The sequence below is a fragment of the Battus philenor genome, unplaced genomic scaffold (assembly GCF_028537555.1).
Source record: "Battus philenor isolate CCGP_79_NKW_IND1 unplaced genomic scaffold, ilBatPhil1.0.hap1 SCAF_9, whole genome shotgun sequence".
NCBI lineage: Eukaryota > Metazoa > Arthropoda > Insecta > Lepidoptera > Papilionidae > Battus > Battus philenor.
Window position 1 is genome coordinate 9,379,993 of NW_027181759.1, and position 27,398 is coordinate 9,407,390.

Here is a 27,398-nt window from a genome sequence, read left to right on the forward strand (position 1 = left end):
AATCGTAATTTCCGCAATTATTAAAGGGCCAATATTTAATTATAAAAATAAATACGATTTTACCAGATTTCTTAAAATGATTATTAAACGTAAATATCTTAAACAACAAATTAGATAATTGTTTTACAATATATTAAACAAAATATTTATTCATTTTTAAAAATTAAACAACGATTTTTCAAAGTTCAATTTTCACTATTATGCTCTCATTAATTAGTCAATAAATTTTCTCAATGAATCTATAATCTATATCTACACAATGACATACACACGACACGATTAAGACTACATTCGACTATACTATGGGGGCTTGCGCCCTTATACAATTAAATACTATAAGTACTGTTGGAAGTCTATTTAAAACAAATGTGAGACTTTGCCAACTGATGGTTGTCTTAACACCTAAATATTTAAATACACTTATACACAAATATTAAATTACTTTTTCTTCCTCTACATCAACATGGACGACGATATTTATTTCCATTGCACATTAGGCTTAAGCAAACTATTTAACTTATGGGAATTAACTTAATCCTATTTTCATATTTAAACCTTTGAACATCTATAATTGACTCTTAAGTTGTCTACACCTGGGTACAGAATCTAATTGCTGTCACGTGTTTTTATTATATTTAACAATATTCTTTATTAATAAAAACAAGTTATTTGTGTGACAGTTGCTTTTAAAAATTTGTATTACAAATACAAGGCCGCTGCAATTCGTAATTGTGCTTAAAACGTACCCAAATGTGGACAGGACTTTAGAAACATTTACATTCGTTTTTCTAAGAAACAAAGAGCTATAAACGTTAAATGAATGTATATGTTATCTAAAAGTACGTAAATTCGGCTCTTTGATATTTATACACATTAATAATAACATCATTAGAAGCATATACAATACCTAGCATCTACTGGCAAAATTTCATAACTAAATACATGTAAAGCCAAAATGAAATAAACATAATATACTTATTGAATCAATTGAGATCATATATCAAAGGATAAATTTTTTCACAAAAATCAACATTTATTATGATTATTGTACTTTATATGGACATTCGAAAAATGTTATAAGCGCTTATATATCACATTATACATCGCAACCGTTGATTCATTTCATTCCTGACCAACGCCGAGCCTTTCTACATGTAAATGATATGTAATAGGTAAATGCTAAACATACATAAAACACTAAAAATCTCAAAATAATCAAATATACTGTTTGTTACTAATTTAATTAGTCAATATATCTTCGTTGACGAAATTAAATTAGTTGCTATAGATTAGAAATAAAACAAACTTACCAATTAATCATAATTATTATAACTTACAGTACATTTGTTTCAGTCATAATTCGCACAATTAAAGCTTTTGAAAGATAGGTATAAAATAGTCAAAGAGTAAAATGGTGTGATTGACTAAAATTTATCCAATGTACTTACAAATTGATGTACTGGGGACTCCTGTACAAGTTAACGTTAGACAAACAACAATACATAAACAAACAAAAAGTGACAAAACAGTATGACTTACGTACAAACACTGAACAGAAGGATCTATCCGATTTCATACAAAAATTAAACAATATTTTTATTACCTCTTCATATTCTGTCACGTTTTGTACTGTCTATCAATTCGATTATAAGAAGCACTTGATAACATTTTACGAACGCAAACACTTTCCTTAACCTAAATAAACACACAAAAATATACACGATCTAAAACATTATTGTTATAGACATCACAATTTTTAGGACACTTATTTGTCTTGTTGATAAAATTCGTTGCAACCCTTTATAAAAATTTCATTGAAAAACCTCGACATCGACAAACATGCACTTTTTTATAATAATTTAGTTGAACAAAAAGGAATGCATTTTTTAATTACTGTTAATTACTTTCTTGAAATTACTGGAATGGACTTTATGGTGCATCGAAACGAGCCGCTAAACGTGTTCGACCTGTTGAAGCCAAAAATAATTTTGTTAATTTTCATACATATTTATATGTCAAACAGTGCTTTCCGAAGTGGTCCAGGTCTCCCAGGGATCCCTAAGGGTCCGCGGGAGACTAGACTCTCTACGTTGACATGACAAAAAATTAAGGTTCACGATTCGTGAACGAGAGTCTAAGAAACTATTAGCTAAAATGATAGACTTCCACTACAAATGTAGGCGATATTTTAAGAAGCTCGGTACTTAACTGTTGTAAAATCTTACGTTTTCTGTATTCAACACATCCTGTCGAGATTTGCAAAGATGCCACCGTGCGTAACACTTGTGCAAACGTGGGAAGGGACTAAAAAACGACTTGTGCTATGTGTGCCTACAACAACTTGTGAATGCCAAGTATGAAATGCAACAAAGACGTTATTTTCGCATTTTTATATTAGATCCTATATAACTCTGATCATACTAGATATAAACGTTTCTCCTGAAGTGTCTTCCGCCATTTCTTCGCCCAGCGCTATCATTTTCCCAGGTGATAGAAGTGAATTAGCCAGACAATAGCAAGGTCTTTTGCAAGTTAGGTTAGACTTTGCGCCCCGCCACCTCAAGCCCGTGGAATGTGTACATACCATTTAGACAGCAGTGACAGTGCAGTTCAAAAATTTTTTTTTGTCGAGTTTTGAAATATTGTAGTAATTTTGCTGCAAGGGGTTCACAGAAACTAGAAACATCTCTAGTAAAATATAAATATGAACAACTTTATTACTTACGTTTATTTTCTTGAGTAAGCAATGCCGTTGGAGTCGGCAAAGCGCTAGCAGGTGGGGAACACCAAATGTTGTTATTAGGAGATTCGAAAACGCGAGATCCCTGTAATATGGCAAATTAAATAATAATTTTAAAAAGAGGTTTATTTAATATAATTTCAAAATGTGCATTCTACAAACCTACACTTCAATTAAGATAGCGAAAAGTAGTAAGTGTAATGTTAAGGTAAATGACGTATGTATGTTAAGACACATGACGTACCTTCTGACCAGGTGGCGTGTCATGGACAGAGTAATCTTCGTGAAACGGCTTGTGGAGCGGCGGCGGCATGACGACACCCGCGCACAGTGTCCACTTGCTATCTTCCGCGTTATTTTTAACATTCACTTGTGCAAACAGGCCGCGGTAACAATTCAACAACTCTTTGAAGTTCTCCACTCCTAAAACAAATTTTATTTTTAAAAAAGATTAAGATTAAACGAGCTTACGATTGGTTTCAAGTAGTATGTCCTATGTATATACCAAGACTTTAATATTTAAAATTATGTAAATGTGCAAGTTTTTCGCATTATTACTAGCCAATTAATAACATAATCCATTATTTGAAAATAAAATAAAAACTGTGGTAAAAGCTACTATAGGCAAAATATTTACTATTATATTGATATACAATCAATTGTAGATCAATGTGAAAATAAAATATTCCAGAAACTTAATTCATTTTCAAATTTAATAGTAAAGTCTTACCAAAATCAGCACAAATTATAGACGGTTCGAATCGTTTCAGATACTGATTAAATACTTCAGTAGCTGTTATAGGTGTTGGTTGGTCTGCCAATATTTGAGCCACCCGCCATATAGTGCGCCAAACAGGAGTCAACCTCACGTAATGATCCGAGATTTCCAATATGCCTGACGTAACCATTTCTTTAAGGTTCGGTTCTTCGTTGCGAAGACGTTTGAATGCGGTGACAAAGTACTCTTCGGTGGAACCTCTGGCCACGCTGCGGTCAGCCGAGAGCACGGCGCAAGCTGTCAACGCAGCATTCGAAAAGTGCGGCAAATCGCCCACCATATGAGCCACACCTCTGTCTATGTATCCTCCGACGGCTAGGATTAGCTCCGTTAGCGTGTTAACATTCAAAACATCGGGTAAAGGCGGGGCTCCAAATCTCGTAGCGTAAAGTGCAGGCAATGCTTTAAATACCACCGGAGTTAGCGTTTTAAATCTCTGCGCCATAATCGCCCGGGCCGCGCTGTTTGCCAAACGAACTCCCTTCTCTCCATTGGGTTCATACCATACGGTAACTGTCTCGGGAATCATTTCAAATAATTCGATCAACTTGACACAGCCGTACTGCGCGACGCGTAATTGTCTTCCAAAGTGAGCGTGATAAGCCGGGACGAAACGAGCGAACTCCATTCGTAAGTTAGGCGTGTAGCAAAGCAACTCAACGGCTTCCGCTGCAAATTGCGACGTGCGGATTCTCTCTTCGGGTGTCGGTGTGCGTCGAGGTAACGCTATGCTGTTGTCCGGGTAAACGACAAAGGTGCCTGGTGTGATGTAATGCATTAATTCGTCGATTGTACACAGACCGTAGTCGACGGGTGTGAATGGGCGGCCGAAAGTTGCTTCATAGATATGTGGTATGTCGCGTGGAAGGATCGATTGGCCTGGGTGGGCTTTGAGAAGCTTTACAAGATCAGATGTCCAGCGACGACCTTGTGCTGCTGCCGATATTGTAATCATGCGATAAGATCCAGTGCCGAGCACCTAAAGAACAAACAACGCAGTTATAACGCAGTTTAAAACATGAAGTAATAAAAATATGTATGTCGATCAAACTTTACATTTCTTTCTCTCAACACTGTCTTTACTTATAGAACAGAGAGACTGAATTGGAATTACTTATTAAAATACAATATATATAAAAAATTAAACTTAGTTTTACACTATAAATTAGTTAGATATTTATCATGTCTTTTAGCATATAAGATGCTGCAAGAGTCTAGTCTTTTTCTGGTTTTATCTTTTAAATGTAACAATTTACTAAAGACTTACCACAATCGTATTACTTAGTGCTGCAAGCAATTCTGGAAGTTTTGTAAACCCATAATCAGCAACACGGCATTGGCGGCCGAAGTGATGGTGGAAAGACGGTATGAGTCTGAAATTTATAACTAACATTGTACATTTGTAAATTTGATTATAGGAATTTTTTGGTCACGCACATTACGGTGCTTGCGTGACATATAGCACTGTCTACTGTTGAAACTAATTGTCAATGATTACCATCATAATCATTTCACCAGTAGGACTGACGGATACAGGCATCTGTTATAGATATCCCATAGGACAGGTTTAAAACGGATTGCATCTAGCGTTTTTTGATGACTTTAACAAGGTCATCTGTCTACTTTGCAGGTGCTTTGTCTACACTCTAGAACCTAAAGGCCCCGCCTAAACGTGTTAAATGTATTAATTGAATAAGCATATGTATTAGCTCACTTGCTAAAGGGTATAGTACAACGCGGCGCGGTTCGTAGCAGATCGATGAGCTCGCGTTCGAATAACGCCAGCATCGGTTCCAGCGCGGGCGCTGTCCGCGGCTTGTCACGCTCGTTGCTCGAACGGGACGTATCGCCTGCACATAAAATATCAATGCTTAAAAATTTTATATTACTGTAACAAAAATATAGAACAAATAACGCATTGACACCAACGATAGATTGAATTTAATAGAAATGCAGGAATTCTTATGATTCTTAACGGAGATCACGGATCAGCAATGTTAGTGTAGAACCTCCACCCATAATGTGATCCAATGACTTAGTTTAAGTTGGTCGGTATAATACATACTTTGATTGCTATTGGAGGGGGGCGTATCGGAGCGCGCTGCAGCCCATGCAAGGTGGCGCGACGGTGTTTCCTTCAGCTCGATGTTGGGAACGTTGCGGAGCAATAATTCTAGCGCCACACCCCTCTGCGGCTCGGCCATCAGTGGCGGGAACATGGCTTCGTAGCACTCCACGAAACTATGGTTTGAAAAAAAAAAATCAAACTATACGTTACATAATTTGGAAAAACTAAACCTGCCAATTTTCCAAATCAATATTCATTATTAACACAGAATGATATGTTATACATAAGAACATTTAGGCCAAGAAAAGTAGGTATAAATGCATATGTAATATTTTTTATTAAATCATTTATTAAAAGCACATATTAATTGATACACAAACTTATGTTTTGTTGTATTAATTAAATATAAATATACACATTTTTTTAAAAAAAAAAGCATAAATTGCCATACCTCAGTAGTGGCAGGATGCCTCCGTGGCTTTCCAAAAGAATTTGCGTGTTCTTCGCTAGTTCCGATATCCTCATGAACACTGGTTGCAGTATCCTGCTTCCGTCGTCGTGCCCGGTATTCAACATCGCGTGCATGTGGCACTTCCACGGTGCCTCCTCAACGTCCAGTTTAGAAACGGGCGAAAGATCAATCAGCTGGACAATTCGACCATAGCCCTCGTGTACTATAACTGCATCCTTTATTTTCACCAAATCTGACGTTGTTAAAGCGCAACAATGACGGCTTGCATAAGCATCTCGCAGTCTCAATAGAGGGAGTGAGTGGCTTTGTTGGTCCAGGAGTATGGCCCTGACTCTCGCTTTGAGGACCTCTAGATTAGGCGCCGGGGAAGGTCTGCCAAGGGAAAGCTCTAAGCGTCTTCCCGCCCACTGACTGTCGAGACGTCGTTTATGAACGCGTGCAATGGCAAGACGGGCGTCCCATTCTGAGCGAAACAGTACGCTGGCTAATGGTCCATCTCCAGCCGCCCACACTGACACTCGGACAACTGTTACGTATTGATTGAAAAGCTTCGTTAGCAGCTCCTGTTAAATAATTCATTGTGAAAAACTTTATAAAAGCTTGTTCAAGTTCTAAGCGTTTAATCAACCTAAGTGTGAAATAATAGATAAAACAAGTGTCTTACAATGTTATAAAGCAACTAAACATGTAGCGGTTTTTAAATCAACCTTTACAATGTTTGTTTGTAAACACATAATACATAATGTCAACCATGTAAATGGGTCGACAAACCAAGTTCTAAACATTTCTAAACAAACTAACACACTTAAAATTCTTGAATGCTATAATAAGATTTATTTATTAACATTCTTTTATTTTAGATATTAAAGTAAAAAAGAAGGTATAAGAAATGTTGAAATTTATAATATATGCATATTTTCAGACCCTTGAAGAATTTTAGGCGTACCTAGTTTAATTTTATTTCTTGTATTTATCATGTGCGTCTTTTTTAATAATTACCTGCAGCATAGCGGATTCATATGGAGGCAAGTTGGACACGGTAAGCTCTGCTGCAGTGGCCTCTACCTCGGCGTCGCTGTGCTCGCTGAAGCTGGCAGAAGAATTCCACGGCGAGGCGGCGCGGCTCTCCCGCTGACGGCTGTCGTCACCGCTGATGCTTGATGAACATGCGGACCTATCTAAGTTCACCGAACCTAGGGTAAAGACCAATACATTGATTTTGAAGAAAAAAGATGAAAATCCTAAAATAATGATAAACAATTGTATAGGATCTATCTACGAGCTAAAAAATATTAGTAGTGTTCAGAGTACTTGAAACAGTATTTTAAAAATATATGTTTAGTCAGTTACCTAAAACGCATTAATTGTTTTAGCAATTCTAACTGTCCGCATGCATCGCGTACTCGCACTGGTTTTTGGGTATATTTTTATAAAATTACATTTTGTAGTGTATAACATACCATAAAATATTCTTGTAGTTTTATACCTATAAGAACCATGGATGAATATGCATTTATTTAACAAAAGCCTTTTTAACCCCCGATTTTACGGAATTCCACGTATGAGCGTATATCCGGATTTATATTTAATTTAGAATAAGGAATTTAAACACAATAATATTTTTTTTGTGATCACCTCGACTCTTCGTGTTGCAATGTTAACATATGTACATAATTACAACCACATAGAAACATTGAAAAAAAGTATAAATAAATGTAGAGGCAAAAACATAAACGTAATGGAATAGATATTCTCGCACATATATAATATTAGTAATGAAGTAGAAATAATAATGTAATAAATACCATGCGTTCCCCTAATCTTGCGCGGTTTGGGCGCTAACGGTGGGCAGAAATCTAGGGGAGGTGGTGTAGGGGCCGGCAGTTGCTGTAAAGCCAACGCCCAATCATTGCCCGCACACCTGTTCGCAGGCTTCTCCACGCCGGTAGCGACCTGATAAAAGTAAACCGCTCTATTACACCAAGAGAAGAAAGACAAAGATTCCAATTTGTGAAATTACTATGAAATAGACCTTCCACATCTCATTACGATTATTTCGTTTTCAAACGACAGGCGCACAATGATCTATGACAGCCAGTTTACAAATGAATACATCTTTTTTATATGGGATAATCCATTTTTCTATTTAAAGATAAATAACTTCGAGATATTCTCAATAAGTAAATAATTGGCATTCTTCAATTGAGAATTAAACATATGCCACCAACCTTTACAATTATAACAGTTCACCTTTAACCTAAGTTTTGGCATGGTTTTTTTTTAATTTTGGAAGAGATTTTTGTAAAGGCATATAAAGACAGTTGCTAACAAAAGAGACATTAGAATAGGAATTTCTCTATTTCGAGCGGGCACCGTGTATAGATATTTTTTTCTTACATTCATCAATATCCTTCTAGGCATTTTTTTTGGATATACATTTATAGATTATGTATTGTTTCCTAAATTATATGTCTATTTATATCATTGTAATTGTTAATTACAATAAATAAAACAGTGTCATAATGTTATATTATTATAAAGCAATATTTTTAATAACAATATATCTTATACAAGATAAAGTTTTTATTTTGAACTAACCAAAAAAATAATACGTTTAATCAATAAATTATTTTCATATAAATCAAGTGTGTTTTTCAAATCAAACTTTAATAAAGTATAAAAATGATTTTTATTGTAATTCTAGATTTGAATTATTTTCATGATGTTACATATAAAAATATTGTACACAGGGTTGATTAAAAAGTGTAAAAGCTATATAAGGGTACACTATCTAGAAAAACTGGTTTCAGAAATAATAAATAACGTAAAGGATACTGTAAGAAGCATTTTTAAAATTCGGACTACTACATATTAAAATAAATTATTGTTTACTATCTGTCTCTGCAGAATTTGTACTGCCAATAGCAATAACTTCTTATTGCTTTGTCGCATTGAAATAGAAGTAATAAATTAATGCGTAATATTACAGAGCGATCGCTTTTTTTATGAGTCGTTTATTTTGAAAGTGGCATAAGTCATTTTTTTTTTAAAAAATCTAATGGCAACACTAAATAAAATTGAACAGAATATTTTAACTTTTAAAAATATCTCGACTTAAAAACAAAGTGAGTTATGCCACTTTCAAAATAAACGGCTTATCATATGAGATGTCTGATTCTCAGAGCTAAATGTTTTAGTATTGTATTACGTGTTTATTATTAAACAGAAACGTAAGAGAACGTAAACAAGTGTTATATTACTAACAATCAAAACTATAATACCTACGTACGTGTGTTTATACTAAAGTATTTATAACTACCTCAGTATGGTTCATTATAAACAAAATTTATGATTGTTGTATATACTTAGTCTTGCCATAAATATTGTTATAAAGAAAAGCACGATTTTTTTTTTATACGTAACATTTATTCCTTTCATAGTGAGTTAGTTTAATACATCAATATATAACTATTAAAAATATACAATGTTTATTCGAAGTGGTCTCCATTGGCTGCAATACAGTCTTTTAAACGTTGAGGCCAGTTATCAATAGCAGCACGAACTCTTTCTAGAGGAAAATTCTTCACTGCCAACCGAATGGATCGTTTTAGGGACTCCAAATTATCATGGCGTTTAGAGCAAGCCTTACTCTCTAAAACTGACCATAAATCATAATCCAATGGATTTAGGTCAGGACTTGACGACGGCCAGTTTTCAGTGCTGATAAAGTCCGGAACGTTAGTTTTCAACCAAGATTGGGTGGATCGAGCTTTATGACCCGGTGCCGAGTCTTGTTGAAAGCACCATTCTTTGTTATTGAACATGGTGTTAGTTAAAGGCTTAACTACCGTCTCAAGAATGGTATTTTGATAAACTTGTGCCGACGTTTTAATACCTTTTTCACAAAAATATGGCTCAGTCACCCCTTCATAGCTAACACCCCACCAAACCATCACTGAAGTGGGATAATGCCCACGTTGTACTCTGTTTACTAATTGCGAAGCTTCTTTAGAGCTTCCAGCATAAATACGGTCATTTTGTTTATTAAAATACTGCTCAATTGTAAAAATTTTCTCATCCGTAAACAAAATTTTTTTGTGACCTCCCTTTGCGTACCGCTTAAGTAGTTGTTTGGATTTTACCACCCTATTCTTCTTTAAATTATCAGTTAAGAAGTGACCAGTACGTCTCTTATAGGCTGCAAGTCCTAAGTCATCTTTTAATATACGCGACATGGTTCTAGGAGCTATCTTCATCTCCCGAGATAAAATCTTTTGCTTACGGACAGGATTTCTTCGAATTCTTTCCCTAACTGCTTTAATCACCTTTTTCACACGAACGGTACGTGGACGGCCAGATCTTTTTCTGTCACAAACAGAGGAGGTATCATTGTACCTATCAATAGCCCGGTAAACAAACATTTGACTAATACCAAGCGGGTGGAGGGTTTTAAAAATTGCACTTTTCTCCATACCTACTTTATGTAAGGCAATCACAGCGATTCTGTTCTCTTTATCACCCCACTCCATTTTAATATAACAAAATATTTAACAATATAATGGCGCGAAAATAAGAAAACACATCAAGCAATCATATAAAAATGACAGATTCCAAATTCAAACGTAATATTTTCTTTTTTTGAATAGTAACAGTATTTATGGCCAGACTAAGTATAAATGTTTATAATTGTAACGAGTTTACAGAAATTTTATCAACAAAGTACGCATATAGATCAAGGATGTTTACTGTTATGATTTAAGCGATGACGAAGGTCAGGCAGATTTGACACATTAAGTTGATCAAGTGAAAAATATTTTTTTTTTAAATTTCAATAACTATCTAAAGGCTCATTGTAATTGGTCATAAGTTATTCGAGATAAAGCAAAACGGGGATTACTCGCGAAGGTTTACCAAACATTGAAAGTCAAAGGTCTCCAACAGATTTTTTAAAGGAACGGTAGGTAACTAGTCTTAACGCGAATGGAAGGATTTTCGGGGAATCTGGAAGTGCATAAACACTTTAGCTGATATATTCTTAAATGAAATTATTTATTTTCATCTACAATGTCATCTTTATAATAAACTTAACATCGATTATTAGTATCTAGTTTTATATTGATTTTGTGCCATTAATTCTTTAACGTTTTGTTACATTATGGCCAGGGCTGTTGTACGTCTACAGTTGGCAAATATACTTGAATTTGTATAATGTTAGGTGAAACTTTATTGTATATTATGTTTGAATTTTTATTGGCGGTAGGCCATAAAAAGTTGAGAACTAGTAAAGTAAATATGTAGCGGAAACACAATTTACGAGTGTACCTCAAATGCAAGATATAACTACTAATCAAAATAAGACAAAAAGAATGTTCATTGTGACTATATCCTAACATTAAGGCCCCTGTGAACTTACAATTCTACAGGTCGTAGTATTATTTTGCAAGAGACCTCTATTACCATCACATAGTAGCCGAAGGGGTTATGTGCACGACATGTTTTCTTTGCCGCTAATATGCCATACGATTAAGACGTGCATGCTTGTGTATGGCACGACAAAGCTATCTCAGACTGCGTTTACCGACTCGTGGTCGCTATTCGATCGATTGGAGCATCTTAGCAACTTTATCATAATAGCCCGCAGTCCGCTTGTTTTTAGTTACCATGTAATTTGACGCGAATACTCCATTGCAGTCACAATTAATTCGGGAGAACGTAATGTCTTGAAAACCTGCTCAAAATTTGAAAACATTATCGTTCATTCATATTCTAAACAAAATGTAAAATTTAATAAACAAAACTATGTATACAGAAAACTTGAAAAAAGGATGGCTTAGCGACAGGCACGGCCTATGTGGTAGCGTTGTAGTTTCGCTGCTTTATGGTAGCATGCTCCCACAATGACCCATACAACACTGATAACCGTTCCTATCATGCGACGAATTGAGCGTCGATTTTCACGGCGTAAGAACTTTTGTATATAGGAGACCTTAATGCGATCTTGTAAAGAAATACAAAGAAAAGCACACCTGGTTGAATAATTATGCAAATGACACGTATTTGCCTCAAGGTGTCCGCCCGCATCGATACGAACACTTTAAATTTTAAAAGAGCGGGTAGCGAATTGACATGTATGCAACGTATCACTTGTATGACCCCCTTAGTGTTGTTTTATACATAAGCGTATGTTAGTTATGTAATCGCATTAAAAACTATTTACTAAACATATTATTTGTATAATTTTGTGCAGATCCAACTATGCGATTTAACACGGAACTATCAATGGAATATTTTTGTGGGGCACTTGAAAGAGATGCATACAGAACTAATCGAATCAATTGCGGCCTTAAAACGTACAAACTATCCGATATTACATTTAACTTGTACGTAGTAATGTAAAAAATTTAGTTTTAATGAAAAATAATTTTTAATCGAATTGGAAAGTTACAATAGACTTGGTCAATAATAAATAACACATACAATATAATTATATATATTGAATTATTTAAAAAACGTCACTGGCCATATCTTGTCCATATATAATTTAGGATGGAGTAACAATTGTATTCATGTGAATTGTGTATTTTGTTTTGATGGTCCCAAATAAATAAATAATACAATATTGTATATAAACCTTTTGACAACAGTCATACATCTTTTTAAATGAATTGCTTATTAAAAACTTTTTTAGTTCAATCAGCCTGATCTTATTTGAATATCTTCGTTCAAAAGTTAAACGGATTTTATTAAAAAATCTAATGTTGTTTTTGAAAACAAACTTCTTATTGAAAAATTCTTACTAGAGGAATTGATACATAGGTTAACACAGATTTATCATTATATATATATACGTACGTACCTACGTGTGTATATATATATATATATACACGTAGATTTCTTTATACACAATACTAATACTTGACAAACTATAATAAGGTTCTTAAAAAAAATTAGTTTTGATTGAACAATTTTTTGAAGTTTGTGGAAGTGAACCAAGGCATTTGTAGATTCCGCGAGTAAGAGGTGACATGGCGCAAAGGGCGCTTAGCCTTTAACCTCTTTTAAGGTTGCGAAGCTGGAAGGCTCTCCAGGGAACCTCGGATCGGACCACAACCTGCTAGTTTAAAGGGATTGGGATATAAATAGCGCATGTAACCTGATGCATTTGCTGTGCAGGCACGACAGGCGGCTGCGTCGTTGCCGTGCTGTAGCCCTCGTCGCTCGAGTACGTCGCCGGCACAGTTCCACGAGCATACCGCGTGCTTATCTTACGCCCAAACACATCTTCACCCTCCATTCTCTTTAAAGCCCTGTCAAATCAAATATCATTTTATAATTTCATCAACATAACTATAACAGACCGTTCGCGTTAAGAACGACTAGATCATCATTGTCCGCCACATACACAAATTCGAAAATTATACACTATAAACTTTTAAATTACGAATGATTTGTTTGGTTACGTATCGTGGCTAGCTCGGTGGACAATAATTCTCTCTATTCTTAACGCGTACAGACTGTAAATATATATAATCCGTACTAAATATACGAAATATTATTTTTTTAATTTTTATGTAGGTATTTTTGTGACGAGATGACCTTGTTAGGTCGACGGAAGACACAGGATGCAGGCTTCAAACCGGTCTTATTGGAAATCTATGGGGACGCGCCCTACGGCTTAAATGATGATGATATTTGTAACTATGCAATATTTTTATCTGCATTAGGAATTAATCTGTATTTATTTTAATATTTTATCCTATATGGATACATACAGACAAAATTTTATATGCAGAAGTAACTAAAACAATGTTCAGTAAAATACATAAAATTGCAAGTTATGATATATATATCATAACTTCTCTGATTTAAGAGTTACTTTCTATATATAGATATGTAACTCTTAAATCAGAGTTTCGCAGTAAAATATTTCGAAATAGGGTAATATAACGCGTTAATTGCTTATAAAAACGTGACATTTGCAGTGAACAATTTATCCTAAAACCGTGGAGTATAAAATTTTTGTTTGGTGCTTTTTGCATTTTTTTATTAGTGTTTAAATATTCATCTCTCTTTTTTCTCTTGTTACAATCACCCTGTATACTCTCCAAATCATAGGTGCAACAAATAAAAAGTAATACGTTATTAACTTATAATATTTTTTTAGACATGTTTAGACATATACATGGCCATTATATTTGGCCATTTACGTATTTATGCTAATATATCATATATTTTTTGGTAAATATTTATATCCTGTTGGATATTTTTTAACTTGCCATATCTTGAAATATGTGAAAATTGATTTAAGTGAACTGATTATGTGTGAACGCCAATGAAATGTTTTAAAATTCAACAAAGGTGAATTTGTTATTATTTAAATCATGTTCCTACTAAATATATGCCGCAGCAATTGTAATGATAAGTTATCTACGAACACCGGCACTTATCACCTATCAGTGACGTACTATGGAAATTTTATTTTAGTCATTCTTATACTAAGGATACTTGACTTTAATTCAAAATGTTTTTAATATATTGTTATGATCCGAAAATAACAATAAAATCTTCTTAAGTAAACTTTAACGTTTTAAATTTTCTGTTAGGTGAAATTTAAAGAAATAGCTTTGACAAATTTGAAATGTTAACCGTTACGAATATCATGACAATGTATTTTTTTAGTCTGTTTTGTGTTATAGTAAAATATTTTAAACCTTAAGACAACGTGGCGTTACTTTTTGCTAATATTCAAATAATAATTGAGAGATAACATCTTCTTGGATTCGATTAATATTGAATAAACTAAAAACAAATATTTATTAGTTATAAATAACATTTGTACTTGTTAGCTCATATGGAAATAAATTTTCTGTTTAAGTGAATCATTAATTTGTAGATAATACTACCAACTATACTAGAGTAGTAGTGTCGTTTCTATCGAAATTTTTTACAGAAGAACCGTATGATTTTTACCGCTCCGCCTTTGAAAAATGTTGTATACTAGATGCCAGATTGTTGACAACGAAGGTGAAAATATTGTTGATTAGAAATAAAAACTTGTTAAAAATTTAGTCATGTGAATTTAACTTAAGAAAACGACATTACTTTCCGATACTCCTAATAATATATATTTTTACTTTATCATTTATCAGTTAATCTGTACTAAGTTTTATACTTTTTTGTAATACAACAACTTTCTAGAAATAACAAAAAATAAATATATTTTTTACTTCAAATACTATATGTAATCTGTTTTATCTTTTTTCTTACAAAATTCCTAACAAACTTAAAGGAAAATTTACTTATTACATAAAGAGTTTTATTTTAAACGCGAATGATCTTACCTCTATATACATCATTATGGATTATTCTGTCCACGATCTCTTACATTTGAATATCAATCGGTTTGTTTTATTTATGTTACAAGACGGATAAATTACAAATTGAAATTTTTCGAGCGATACGTTCAAATTTAAATTTCAAATACGTTATGCAGAGCTTGCGCAGCTTATAATTTTAAATACATTACAATGATATTTACACAAATATAATATCATTTGTATACATTTAATAATATTTAGGTAAATAAAAAAAACACGAGCTATTATCAACCAACTGATAGACATACAGAGTGACCGGTTATAGGTTTAAAAACTTTAAAGGTGTGCATACATAGCGGATCAGTAAAAAAAATTCAAGCTTTTACACCCATTTATTATAATCCTGTGCTAGGTGATCACTCTGATATATGTTACATACATTTTTTTTTAATTGGGGTGCGACATAAGTCAATAACGTATTTATTTTATTTTTATCTAAACACTCTGTCAGTAAAGAGTTTGTAGGGACAGGTTCAATAATTAATTTTAAAAGCAGTCATCCGAATATAGAAAACGCTTTTTCTATCTATATTATCTTCACGGTATTTATTATTTTTGAAACGGTTTATTTGTGGTTAAGTTGTACATACATTAATTGATAGCAAAGGAACTATACTTTCACTTCCATAACACATTCCACCTATTTCATCCTGTATTTAGATTGATCTTGGACATATATTGTTATTACTATCGTCACAAGGTTGCAATTTTTAATCGAGCGAATCTTATAGTAACAGAAACATTTGTAATCTTGTGTGACAAGCGTTAAATGAAAGAAAAAACAGTTTTCTTTGTACGATTTTATTTCCAAAACCCAGATTGATGTTTATGTTTATCATGTAAGGTAAGGAAGCGGGTATAATTCTATTTTTATGAGAAGTCATATAAGACTTTCAGTTTTATTTTTAAGTCATTTATTTGTGAAAGAAGGTTGCTGTTAGAATTGTTGTCTATGTATATCCATAAGAACATAAAAGGGAAAAAAATAATTTGGCAAAAAATATATTATATAATAACATAAATATTGAAATGGTCAATCATATGAATATGTCTAAACATACATATTCAAAAAATGTAATATGGTTAATAGCGTATTACTTTTTTATTGGACCTACAAGATTGGGAGTATACAGGCTGATCGGAAGCAGATGTTAATACAACAGAGATTAATATTTAGTTCATTTGCTGACAATTAATGTACAGTACACTCTATTCATAAATATATTTCAGAGATATCAAAGATTGAGATTTTTTATGGAAAACCTCAGAAAATATAACTAAAAAAAGTTTGTCATTTCTTGTTAGTTTATTCGATTTTGTATTCTATTTTGATTTAAATAATCATATTCATTATTTTTAAATAATTTCATATAAATTATTTTAAATAAATGAATAGAAAAATAACGGGATAAAATAATTTAAACAAATGTTTAATTCCGTTGTTTAAAGTTTATAAAAAATAAAATATTTCACAAACCGTTAGTATTTTAGTAAACGTTATATTAAAAACTATGGAATATCAGATCAAAATTAAGGTTAACAGAAAAAAGTAAATCAAATGACTAATTTTAGAATTACGGAAACAATACGTTCTGCTCCGTCGACGCTGATCACAGACCGATGAATTAAATATCTAAGTAAAATCGCAATTATTTATTCTAATTTAGCTGATAAAACAGTCCTTTGTATTATTTAAATATAATTATCTTAATTTTAATATACTTGCGTTCTGAATAAAAATAAAGATATTTCTGAAATAAATAAAATATAAAACTTAAAAAAACGATTATTTAAAAAAAACATGAGGTAGATAAAAAATAAATTGTATCCAGCAGTATCATAAATGCTAACAGCTTATATACATAAGATGAGAAAATATTTCGATTAACATTTATAAATTTAAAATGAATTTGAATTACAATCAAAACAAATGATTGCCAACGCGACACAATTCATACCAATGTTTTGCGAAGCTTAATTGCATACGTGGCACAATCCGGGTATAAATACTATTACGTTACTTATTCGGCGAAATGTATAAACTGTGTTAGCAGAAATTACTCTACGTCATCAATTAACGATTTAAATTTAGAACGGTTTATTTTGCCAATTATTGACATTAGCAACCTATTAAGCAGAGAAAGTAGAAAAAAATAAAAACGATTATGGCCATAAGAAACCAATTCATGCTCAATAGTTTTTTTATTTCAATTTTCAACACCGACTAAACTGATACATAATCCACGAAAATTTTCAACTATATTATAAAATTTTCAAACACACCGAAACTGCAAATTTATGTAATTTTGAACGATGATGTCGATTACGTAACTAAAACGTTTTTTACAAAAATACTTTTAAATATTTAAAATTAATTATCGTAATTTAATTTTAATTTTAAAAACTTGAAAGAATAATGACAGTTACAAAAAAAAACACTAGCCAGTTAAAGACGTTAAACAATGTATAAAAGGCAAATAATAAACGTTAAATCAAATCGGTAGGCCCAGATGACTTTTTAAACAAAAGAAAAATCGGAGAGAAATATATACACTACACCACTTTCATATTATGATCAAAAGACTAAACATACCATAATTTAAAATGTTGTAGGGATATGTAACTAAAGTATTAACCAAAAAAGAAATAATAATGCAGTCGACGTAAAATTGTAGTATAAACGATATAATTATAAATTCTTACCCGGATAACAACATTTTACACTAAATAGCACTATTATTATTAACATCAATATTTTAAAACTAAATAATAAATAATAATTACTAATATTAAATAATTATATTAAATGTGACTAGGATTTCCTTTCTTGCCTTTGTCCGGTGATTGAATGACCGTTTGAATTTGCAAAAGGCGAAAGTACTTAGTAATTTTTGAAGGTAGACAAAACCCCTTGGGTTACTCTATCGACTTTAGTTTTGACCAATAAGATTCTCTCAATTCTGTGGGTATACGTAAAATGTATTTCAAATGGTGCAACCGATCAAAATATCGATAAACAGTTTTTATAGTCTGTATGTTTTAATTAGTAATCTTTACATATTTTGTATATTAATTTTAAAGTAAAAGTTCGTCAGTTGTTTCAAGAAAATAAAATATACTAGTTCATTTTCAAATTAAAAAAAAGATATTCAAATGAGTTATATTAATTCAATTTAATAAAAGTGTAATATCAAGAACTAAAATTTAATATAATAAAAAAAATATCAAAAAATTTAACATAAATAGCAGTTTAGTGTACTCCTAAAAATATAGCCGTGTGAGTTTATATAGTTATACAAAGTATAATCTGTATATTTTCTTCCTTATATGCCTTCAGTGAACCGTTCTCAAGTTTTTATTGCATGAAAATTATTTTAATTATATATGTATATATTTTTTCAAATAAAATTTTTATTCTTGATTCAATAATTCTATTCATATTAATATTATTCATTATCTAGAAAAAAACTACCGACATTATGTAATAGTACATAAATATACGGCGATGAGAGGTACATTAGACAAAGTTATTTTTTGTTAAGAAAATCTGTGGTTACCCTAGTATGGATAAGTTTAAATAAGTGTATTTGTTAAGACAGAATTAAAGTGGAATGTAGTTTGAGTATAAATACGTATTTTGCAGTGCCATCCAGGTCAGTTATCAGTCATATTTTTTTTTGTTAATATTAAACAAGCTTATAATAATTCAGAATACAATTGGAAAAGCGATTGTGAGGTTATACCAGGTGGATATATAAGATACATCCATCTGATTTACAATACTTTGAATTGACTGCTCATAAAGATTCACTAGATAGTGTTAAGGTGTGGAAATTGTACTTTAAAGGAGTCACATATTACACACACGTTTTACACGTTTGGTTTTGTTTGGTATCTTGATAATCCTACTCTCTTGCTTTGACATTACTCAGATAAATCTGTAGAGTTTGCCTTCTTGATTTGTATTTACATGGCTTATGCATGATATATTCGTGCTAATGGGGTCATAGAAATTAATGGTAATTGTCCTATGGTAAAAATGACATCTGTATACTATGATTAGTATTAACTTTCAATATAAAGTTGTACACTGATATCATCAAACATTTGTATCACTCCAAATATTCCCTCCCCAGCATGTGATATGTTTTTCTCAAATTTGATAATAAATTAATATAGTGACTGACAAATAAAATATCTATCTATTTATAGAGAACTTAAATAATAAAAAAATGTTAGATATTCATTTATTAATGCAGAGAAAATCAAAATCAATAATATACAGAATGTTTTCCGAACTAATTCATATTATTTAAATTAAGTATGGTTATGTAATATTAGCTTTGTTTAATCCCATTGTAATAAAATTGCTGTAGTCTTAACATCTAAACTGTGACACGGTAACATCATTATATAAGAAACAACTTTCACTTAAATGTGAATAAGTCAATTCAAGTCTTGTTTGAAGTTATATATTATGTAGTCCTTTACTACCAGTCAATATTCATATTTACAATTTATTATTTTCACTGTTAACTTGATAAATAAAGAAATAATTTACAATTACATATTGACATAGTTTTTGTATCAAAACAAGTTTACAGGTGTGATTTCCACTTCAGAAAATCTTTTTTCTCATGAAAGAAACAGGTATACTGAATGTATATCTATGGGTATCTGTAAATGCATACAATCCCTTCACTCTTTTCTTGTCTCTGTAAGCTGGTTTCCACAACACCCCAATATCGCTTTACTCACATCGTTTGCAATTTATCTATGATGTATTTCTAATAGGCATGTTTTTAATTCAAGATGAATCATTGAGAACTTGTGCGAAACACTTGATGCATTAAATTCAAACACGATAAACTTCACAACAGTAATAATACTAAGTATTATCCAATGCAGAATATTTTTTTATTGATTAGTATTTTACTCCTGTAATTATTAACATTATTTTACACTTTTACTAGTGGAATATTTTCATTATCATTAACATTTCTGCCATAGGATGCCCACTTGTAGAGACATAGGCTTCTACAATATATTGTGAAAAGGATTTACTCCCATACGATGGAAGCGGCCTGTGGCATCGTACTGTATCTAGTTTAAAAACATATTTTTACCTAGCATACACTGTAGTGCTTTTGTGACCATCTGGATGCATTTGCTACTTTAATGGGATTTCTGATAATTAATATTATCATAAGGTATAAAACGTAGTGAATTAATTATTTGTTGGCTGCCATTTCTCCAAATTTTTATATCTTAAAGTTTAACACAAATCAAACTATGAATAATTTTACCTTGACGTATGATCCGGTGTAGGGAACCGTAAGACGGCGGTAGAAGCCGTTACTCGTAATACTTTTCCTCCGCAATTATCAGCCAATCTTCGTAATCGTCGAGACACCCTTTCCGGTGGTTGGTCCATTGGAAGATTGATCACTTCCATTTCACATGTTGGTTCTTCTTCTTCTTCCGTTTGACTGACCTAAACCAATATACATACATGATCTTTACAATTGTCTTTTGTCACTACTTAATTTGATGACAGCTCACTTTATTTTTCACAAAGGCCCTACAATGGTTGTCTCAAAGAAATTGCATTTTACAATAAGATAAAGAAAAAGTATAAAACTTTAAAACTATGAAAGCTTTTTTGCCTATTACATATAATTTATTTTTAAGTATAGTACTTAATATATAGAATAGGGCAAATAAATAAATAATTAAAAATGAAATATTTAGATAACTAAGTTACATGATTATAATATTGCCATACTGTTGATAATTGTTTATATTATGTTATAAGAAATGTTCTTACAAAACATTTTAAAAAATCGTTTTGATATCCCTGTTTTATCTTTTTATTGTTGACAGCTAAAATTACCAAGATTTAACTACTAAAGGTTAATCATATTGGCACAATTAAAAGACATACATTAGATTTTGTTATTGCATTGCAAATAAATCTGTTAATTGTCAAATCAAATATTCAAAGTCTAATAGGTCAAATATTCATTGTAATTAAAACTTTTAGAATAAGCCCTTAAAACTTATCTTTTTCATATATGAAGACAAGGAACAAGGTCTTGGGTGAATAATAAGAGATATACATTTTAGGTAACTAGTATTAATAGCAATAAAAATTAGAACCTAATTGCATTTTCTCTGTAAAAGTAAGTGCTGTTAACCCTAAGGCTTTTACAGCTTCATCTGAACTGAGTTCACAGAGCGAAAGGGTCAGAGAACATAAAAGAGAACCTAATTACTTCAAAAAGCCTGTCAAGATTAACATGAACTAAATGCTTGATTAATAATCAAGCCCAGGTAAACACAATGGATACTTGTTGTCAAGAAATTGGCCTAAAATGCAGAAGACCCTCACAGAATTATTCCTTAATCTTTGCACGTGAATTGCCTTGGTAAAAGAAAAATTAAATGAAAATTTTAAAGGCTGACTGTGAAGACATCTTCAGGGATATTATAATAATTAGAATTAGAAATACCTTTGGGTTTCTCGGCAGATGTGCTGTGATCTCATTGTAGGAATAATGAGAAGAAGCACATGTTATTAAAGCAGAAGATGTATTCTGTTTGTGCACTAAAATCACTTCCATGTTCTTCCTGGTTAACAGATACAATAACAGTTTATAACCAAAATAATATCTAGTTAGAAAAACAAAATAAAACAAGAATAAAAATAAAGTATATATTTAATAAATACCTATGCCGAAAATCAGACAAGTCTGCTGCAAAATTTATATCCCCTGATATCAAAAGCAATGCTGCCGGAGCTGAATGCAGCTCGCCAAACCTTCTCATACATTGTCTTAACTTCTCATCTGCAGCATTCTTTTGAGTGCCACACACATGAATAAGATTTACCTACAAAATATTTCTAGTTTTATAAACAGCAAAGACAAACAACAAATTCTATCATTAATGAGATTGTAAATAATAAAACTATTTTGTAATGACTTAATATATAAAAAAGATACACAAAAGATTAGTTTACAAAAAATTAGGCAACAAATAATTTAAAGTAATTTTATAAAATGCAGCAATTAGTTAAAATGGCAGTATACAACTATGACCCAATAACCTGCACAAAAAATCTTGATAATGCTTATATGACATTACTAGAAAATATAAACACAAATTTGTATATCAACTACTATATCTTACATTATTCCATATTGTATGCTTTATGAAACTGCTTAGTAATGTAAATACTATTAATACAAATGGAATATTTGTTTTATAGATTTCTTTGTAGAAAAAACAAGAAACCCCTTTTTATTAAAGTTTTAACAACATTCTTACTTGAGCATCATTTAGTTCCTGTAACCTATTTGGCGCTTCCTTCCGTACATCACATACTACAACAAAATCAGCTTCTCTCCTTCCTGTAAGGAACTTTGCTCGTATTGCTGACACCACATCTATTGCAGAACAACCTCTTGGCACCTGATTATGCAGACCAATATGTAACAGTTTTAAAAAATTAATAATTGGTGTTTTAGTTAGTAGTCATAATTTGTGATGTTCTAACAAAGCAGATATATATTAAAGCAATGTGGATACCTGACAATTTTCAATATCCCAAAAGATTCCAAGCGGCACACTATATGTACAACGCTGTTTGTGATGCCGAAATCGAGATCTTACTCTAGTTCGCTCAGCCATTACAATACCTTCATCTCTATTGCTACCACTATTTTCATCAGATGAATCGTCGTCCACGTCTATAGAAATTTGTTTAATTACATAAAGTCAATAGGAAAAAAGAATTTATGAAAAAAAAATATTACAGTAACACGTAAACCAAACGAACAGCTGTAATTTCACTCACCAGTTATCCACAGACGAGGCGGAAGTGGTATTTTCATAACCATACTGGAAATGTTAGTCAATCCTTGTGCAGAGCGACTACGTGATTCTTTAAAACCAATCATCTCGCTATCATCTAAATTTAATGTTAAACTCATTTTACTAATAAATGTAATTTACCACGACTGCAAATTTTATTGTAATTCATAGAATATAGGACAAAGAAACGCAAAAAAAGGCTACGTGATTAAATGCACATTGAAACACGTAAAGCACTTAAAATTAAAAAAGAAACGCTTAATATACTACATCAAATACTTAAATCTGTTGAGATTTGCGTCTAATGTAAAACAATTAATAATACAAAATGTGAAAACAAATCGACACTTTGCTACGCCATTTCCACTGTTAAACAGATTGTGTTGAAAAATTTACATATTTCATTTACAATCAAATACAAGCTGTATTACCTGGTCTAAAAATTGTAAAAAACTGGAAATTTTATATAACAGGTATTGATGTTAAATATTCATAGAAATAGTATGATATTTAGATAAATAACTGTAGTTTATAATTTTATGAAATTGCTAGTGATATTTATAAATATAACAGAGTTAATATTGTTTTTTAAATAATTCTAGAATTAGCCAAAAACGCAAGTAATATTATAGCAACATTATTTAACATTAAATGCAATGTAAAATATATAATATTTAATATATAATATTATCTTGATGTCACCAAAACCAAACCAAAACAAAACCAAACTTACTATGATTAAAGAGTAACCTAGTTGAACCTAATCTATCTGGATAAACAATATTAATTTTTATAGGGAGATGTTAAAATAAGTATAATTGATAGTTATAAAAAGTTTATAGTTATCGTTCAAAAAAAAAATTTGCACTCAAGTATAAATTTATCATATTCATGCAGAAAATAATTTCAGCAGTAGTCTGTAGAGTTTATATCTGAGTAGTTGAAATAAAAATAAAATTGAAATTGTCTATAATTGTCACTGTCAAACGGACTGAATGAGCTTGCATTTACTTTGTACTTGAAACGGTGTTTTAATTCCATATTTACGGTATTTATTTGAAATTGAGACTTCTATTTTTATTATATTTAATAATAGCTATATTTAAAGATGTTTTGATTAATTAAAATGTTATAATTATATTTTTCAGTTACAGCTAACTACAAAATGTCTTCGAATACTGGGAAAATTGTGAAAATGGAAGTAAGTAGAACTGTAATAAGTATATTAATAAGTCTTGTCTATCTTTATTTCGTCAAGCTCTGTTATGGTCGTATTTTTTAAAACTATTAGAGCTTATGATGAGTAGCATATTTTAATTTAGTGGTTAGAAGCTATGTTTTGTTTAAAAGCGTACCACTCAAAATATACATAATAAATACACAATAAGTAAAACACTATGATTTTATGCTCTCCGACTTTTATCACAGATATTTTTGTAGTTTTAATCTAATTATGATTATTTTAAAACCAATCATATACTAGAAACTATTTTTACGTTTTAAGGGCTTAAATTATTAGTGCCCAAATTTTGCAGTGCCAATTACCAAGCGCTATAGTTGGTGTAATTACTAGGCTAGCCCTCAATCTTATTTATTTAAAGCTCATGCTTTGGTTTAGGCTGTTAAAAAAGGTATTACACACAAAGGTATTATACTAGATTGTGAGATCTCCAAGACATCATATTGCTTAAGCGGGTATGAGGTTTAATGTTTTGCTATAGAGTCCCATTCCAATTTAAGGGTGGTTGAGAGGTTCATTGCTTGATTAGTTTGCTTTATTTGCCTACAGCATTATTGCATGTAGGAAATGTAATGCAAAATGTAAAAGGGCTAGATGATGGCCAAGTATCCTCGAGAATGATGCAAAGCCAAAGCATGCCAAGCTGATCATGTCTCTATGAAACTCTGAAAACAGAAGAGTGTGGACAAAAATTATGTTAAGATTGACATAATTTGCCATGACCTTCAATCATGAGAAAATAACTAAGAAAGACAAGAAGTTTTAATGCTGTTTTATATCTTTTTAGGTGGACTATGAAGACACTTGTAATGAAAAAATTCCATTATGGAAATCATGGGCTTCCAGTGGCAGAGTACAAGAAGCAATTGATCAGCTACTGGCTCTTGAGAAACAAACCAGAACTGTAATTATTTTTCTTTATAATTCCCATAAATAAAGTTTACAAAATACCATTAAAGAAATACTACAATAAAGTTTGGTAAAATAATGTAATATGTTTTACAGGGCGCTGACATGGCATCCACAGCTAGGATTTTAGTAGCCATTGTTCAAATATGTTTTGAGGCTAAGAATTGGTCAGCACTTAATGATCACATTATACTTCTGTCAAAGAGAAGGTAATTATTATTAAAAATATTTGTATCACTATCTTAGAAGAAGTATTACCTTGACATGTATTATAGTGCTACCAAAAAAATGGTATTGTGCCTTAGGTATGGCACAGCTTGTTGGGCAACAAAAGTTATCTCCGTTATGGCAATTAGTACTCTATCAACGCTTCCAGTGGCAGCATACATGCTTTCTTTTTTTGACAGCCCCCAGCTTGTCACCTTTTTCAAAGACGTGGTACAGCAATTTTTGGTAACACTTTACTAATTACTTTATATACATTTGAAAGACTGATATGCCATTAAACCAGTAAAGAGTGAACTCATCTAATTTAGTTTATTGACTATTGGTTAATCTATATTATTTCTTAGTTATCATCTCAAATAATTTATATCTTTTGTTCATTAATTTTTTAAGAGGATTATTTTTTTTTCAATTAATATAACAGTGTTTAAAATATTAGTTGTTTTTAATGAATTAATCTATGCCATATACTATGAATCTTTAAATAAGTAAACAGAAATCTGAAATTAATATGTACTTTAACTATCCTAAATCATATTAGTAAAAATTAAGTTAAGGTCAAATTAATTACGTTATAGGTCACAGCTAAAACAGGCAGTAGTAAAAATGGTGCAAGAATGCTGTACTTATGTTGATAAAACCCCAGATAAGGAAACAAAAATTAAGTTAATTGAAACTTTGAGATCCATTACTGAAGGTAAAATTTATGTTGAAGTGGAAAGAGCAAGACTTACCAATATTTTAGCTAAGATAAGAGAGGAGGAGGGTAATGTTGCTGAAGCTGCAAAGATAATTCAAGAGCTCCAAGTTGAGACTTATGGGTCAATGGATAAGAGGGAGAAAGTGGAATTAATATTAGAACAAATGAGACTGTGTTTGGCCATTAAAGATTACATTCGAACACAGATTATTTCCAAAAAAATTAACACCAAGTTCTTTGAAGAAGACAATACCCAGGTAAATAATAACGTAATATAATTTAACTAGCTGCCCTATGCCTGCTTGCATGGTTTACACCTTTTGTGAAAAAAAAAAGAAATATTTTAATATGTTCACTCTCTAAAGTTTTATACCTATAATCAATCACTCTATATAGGATTTCCACAATTCAATGCCAAGCCTACATTTATGTTTTGTGTTTTGCAGGAGTTGAAAGAGAAGTTCTATCGTATAATGATAGCTGTTGATCAGCAAAATGGCCAGTACCTGGCTGTGTGTAGACATTTCCGAGCCCTGGGCGCAGCTGGTGGGTCTGATGCACTTATTGGCAGTGTGATCTTTCTGATACTTGCACCTTATGATAATGAGCAAGCTGATCTAACTCACAGGCTTAATGAAGACAAAGATTTGGACAAACTACCTGAATACAAGTATGTTGAAATTACAAAACTACACATATATTCAGTTCTTTGAAGCCTTTCCTAAAATATGTCACCAGAAATTTTACTTTTCTTAACAAAACGAAAAAACTCTAATATATCTGTAATTGAGATTAAAGTATCTTAAGGGTGATCATCACATTATAATCTCTCCTGGCCCAATTCTTGTAAAACTAAGTATCAGCTATCTATCAACCCCTCCCACCATTTATAAGCATTTATAAGCAGCATTTATAAGTCCTAAGTTGAACAAGTGAGCCTTGATTTAAATTAAAAACCGAATATCTATATCAAAAGGGTGGTAACACAGCCCAGGGTACACTGGAGCTTTTCAT

General features: G+C 31.6%; 2 protein-coding genes across 4 annotated transcripts in view; one reads left to right on the top strand and one right to left on the bottom strand.

Annotated features, from left to right (window-relative positions):
- Positions 1-23,649, bottom strand: Marf1 (meiosis regulator and mRNA stability factor 1-like protein). The gene is made up of 17 exons (XM_068776112.1): positions 23,294-23,649; positions 23,026-23,186; positions 22,765-22,908; positions 22,166-22,326; positions 21,948-22,065; positions 20,742-20,929; positions 13,212-13,365; positions 7,864-8,011; positions 7,058-7,251; positions 6,038-6,621; positions 5,584-5,759; positions 5,233-5,368; positions 4,786-4,891; positions 3,471-4,497; positions 2,985-3,163; positions 2,726-2,825; positions 1-1,967 (listed from the first exon to the last, which is right to left on the bottom strand). Exons 1-17 carry the CDS (start codon positions 23,427-23,429, stop codon positions 1,930-1,932), a joined length of 3,750 nt encoding a protein of 1,249 aa, XP_068632213.1. The 5' UTR covers positions 23,430-23,649; the 3' UTR covers positions 1-1,929.
- The window catches only part of Rpn5 (regulatory particle non-ATPase 5), a 9,759-nt gene continuing 1,378 nt past the window's right edge, over positions 19,018-27,398 (top strand). Inside the window, exons 1-6 of one of the 3 annotated variants that reach the window (XM_068776114.1) lie at positions 19,018-19,088; positions 24,459-24,511; positions 25,338-25,454; positions 25,556-25,668; positions 26,263-26,641; positions 26,831-27,054. In XM_068776114.1, the coding sequence (XP_068632215.1) occupies positions 24,476-24,511; positions 25,338-25,454; positions 25,556-25,668; positions 26,263-26,641; positions 26,831-27,054 (869 nt within the window). In that variant the 5' untranslated portion in view covers positions 19,018-19,088; positions 24,459-24,475. Of the gene's footprint in view, positions 19,089-24,267; positions 24,359-24,458; positions 24,512-25,337; positions 25,455-25,555; positions 25,669-26,262; positions 26,642-26,830; positions 27,055-27,398 lie in introns of those variants that run through there. The other 2 variants (XM_068776113.1, XM_068776115.1) reach the window with 2 other exon arrangements.

Coding starts and splice junctions, on each gene's coding strand:
- Marf1 (XM_068776112.1), bottom strand. CDS start 23,429: ATGAGTTTAACATTAAATTTAGATGATAGCGAGATGATTGGTTTTAAA. Junction 20,930..21,947: donor ATCTGCCGAGAAACCCAAAG/GTATTTCTAATT, acceptor ATATTGGTTTAG/GTCAGTCAAACGGAAGAAGA. Junction 2,826..2,984: donor ACACGCCACCTGGTCAGAAG/GTACGTCATGTG, acceptor GCCATATTACAG/GGATCTCGCGTTTTCGAATC.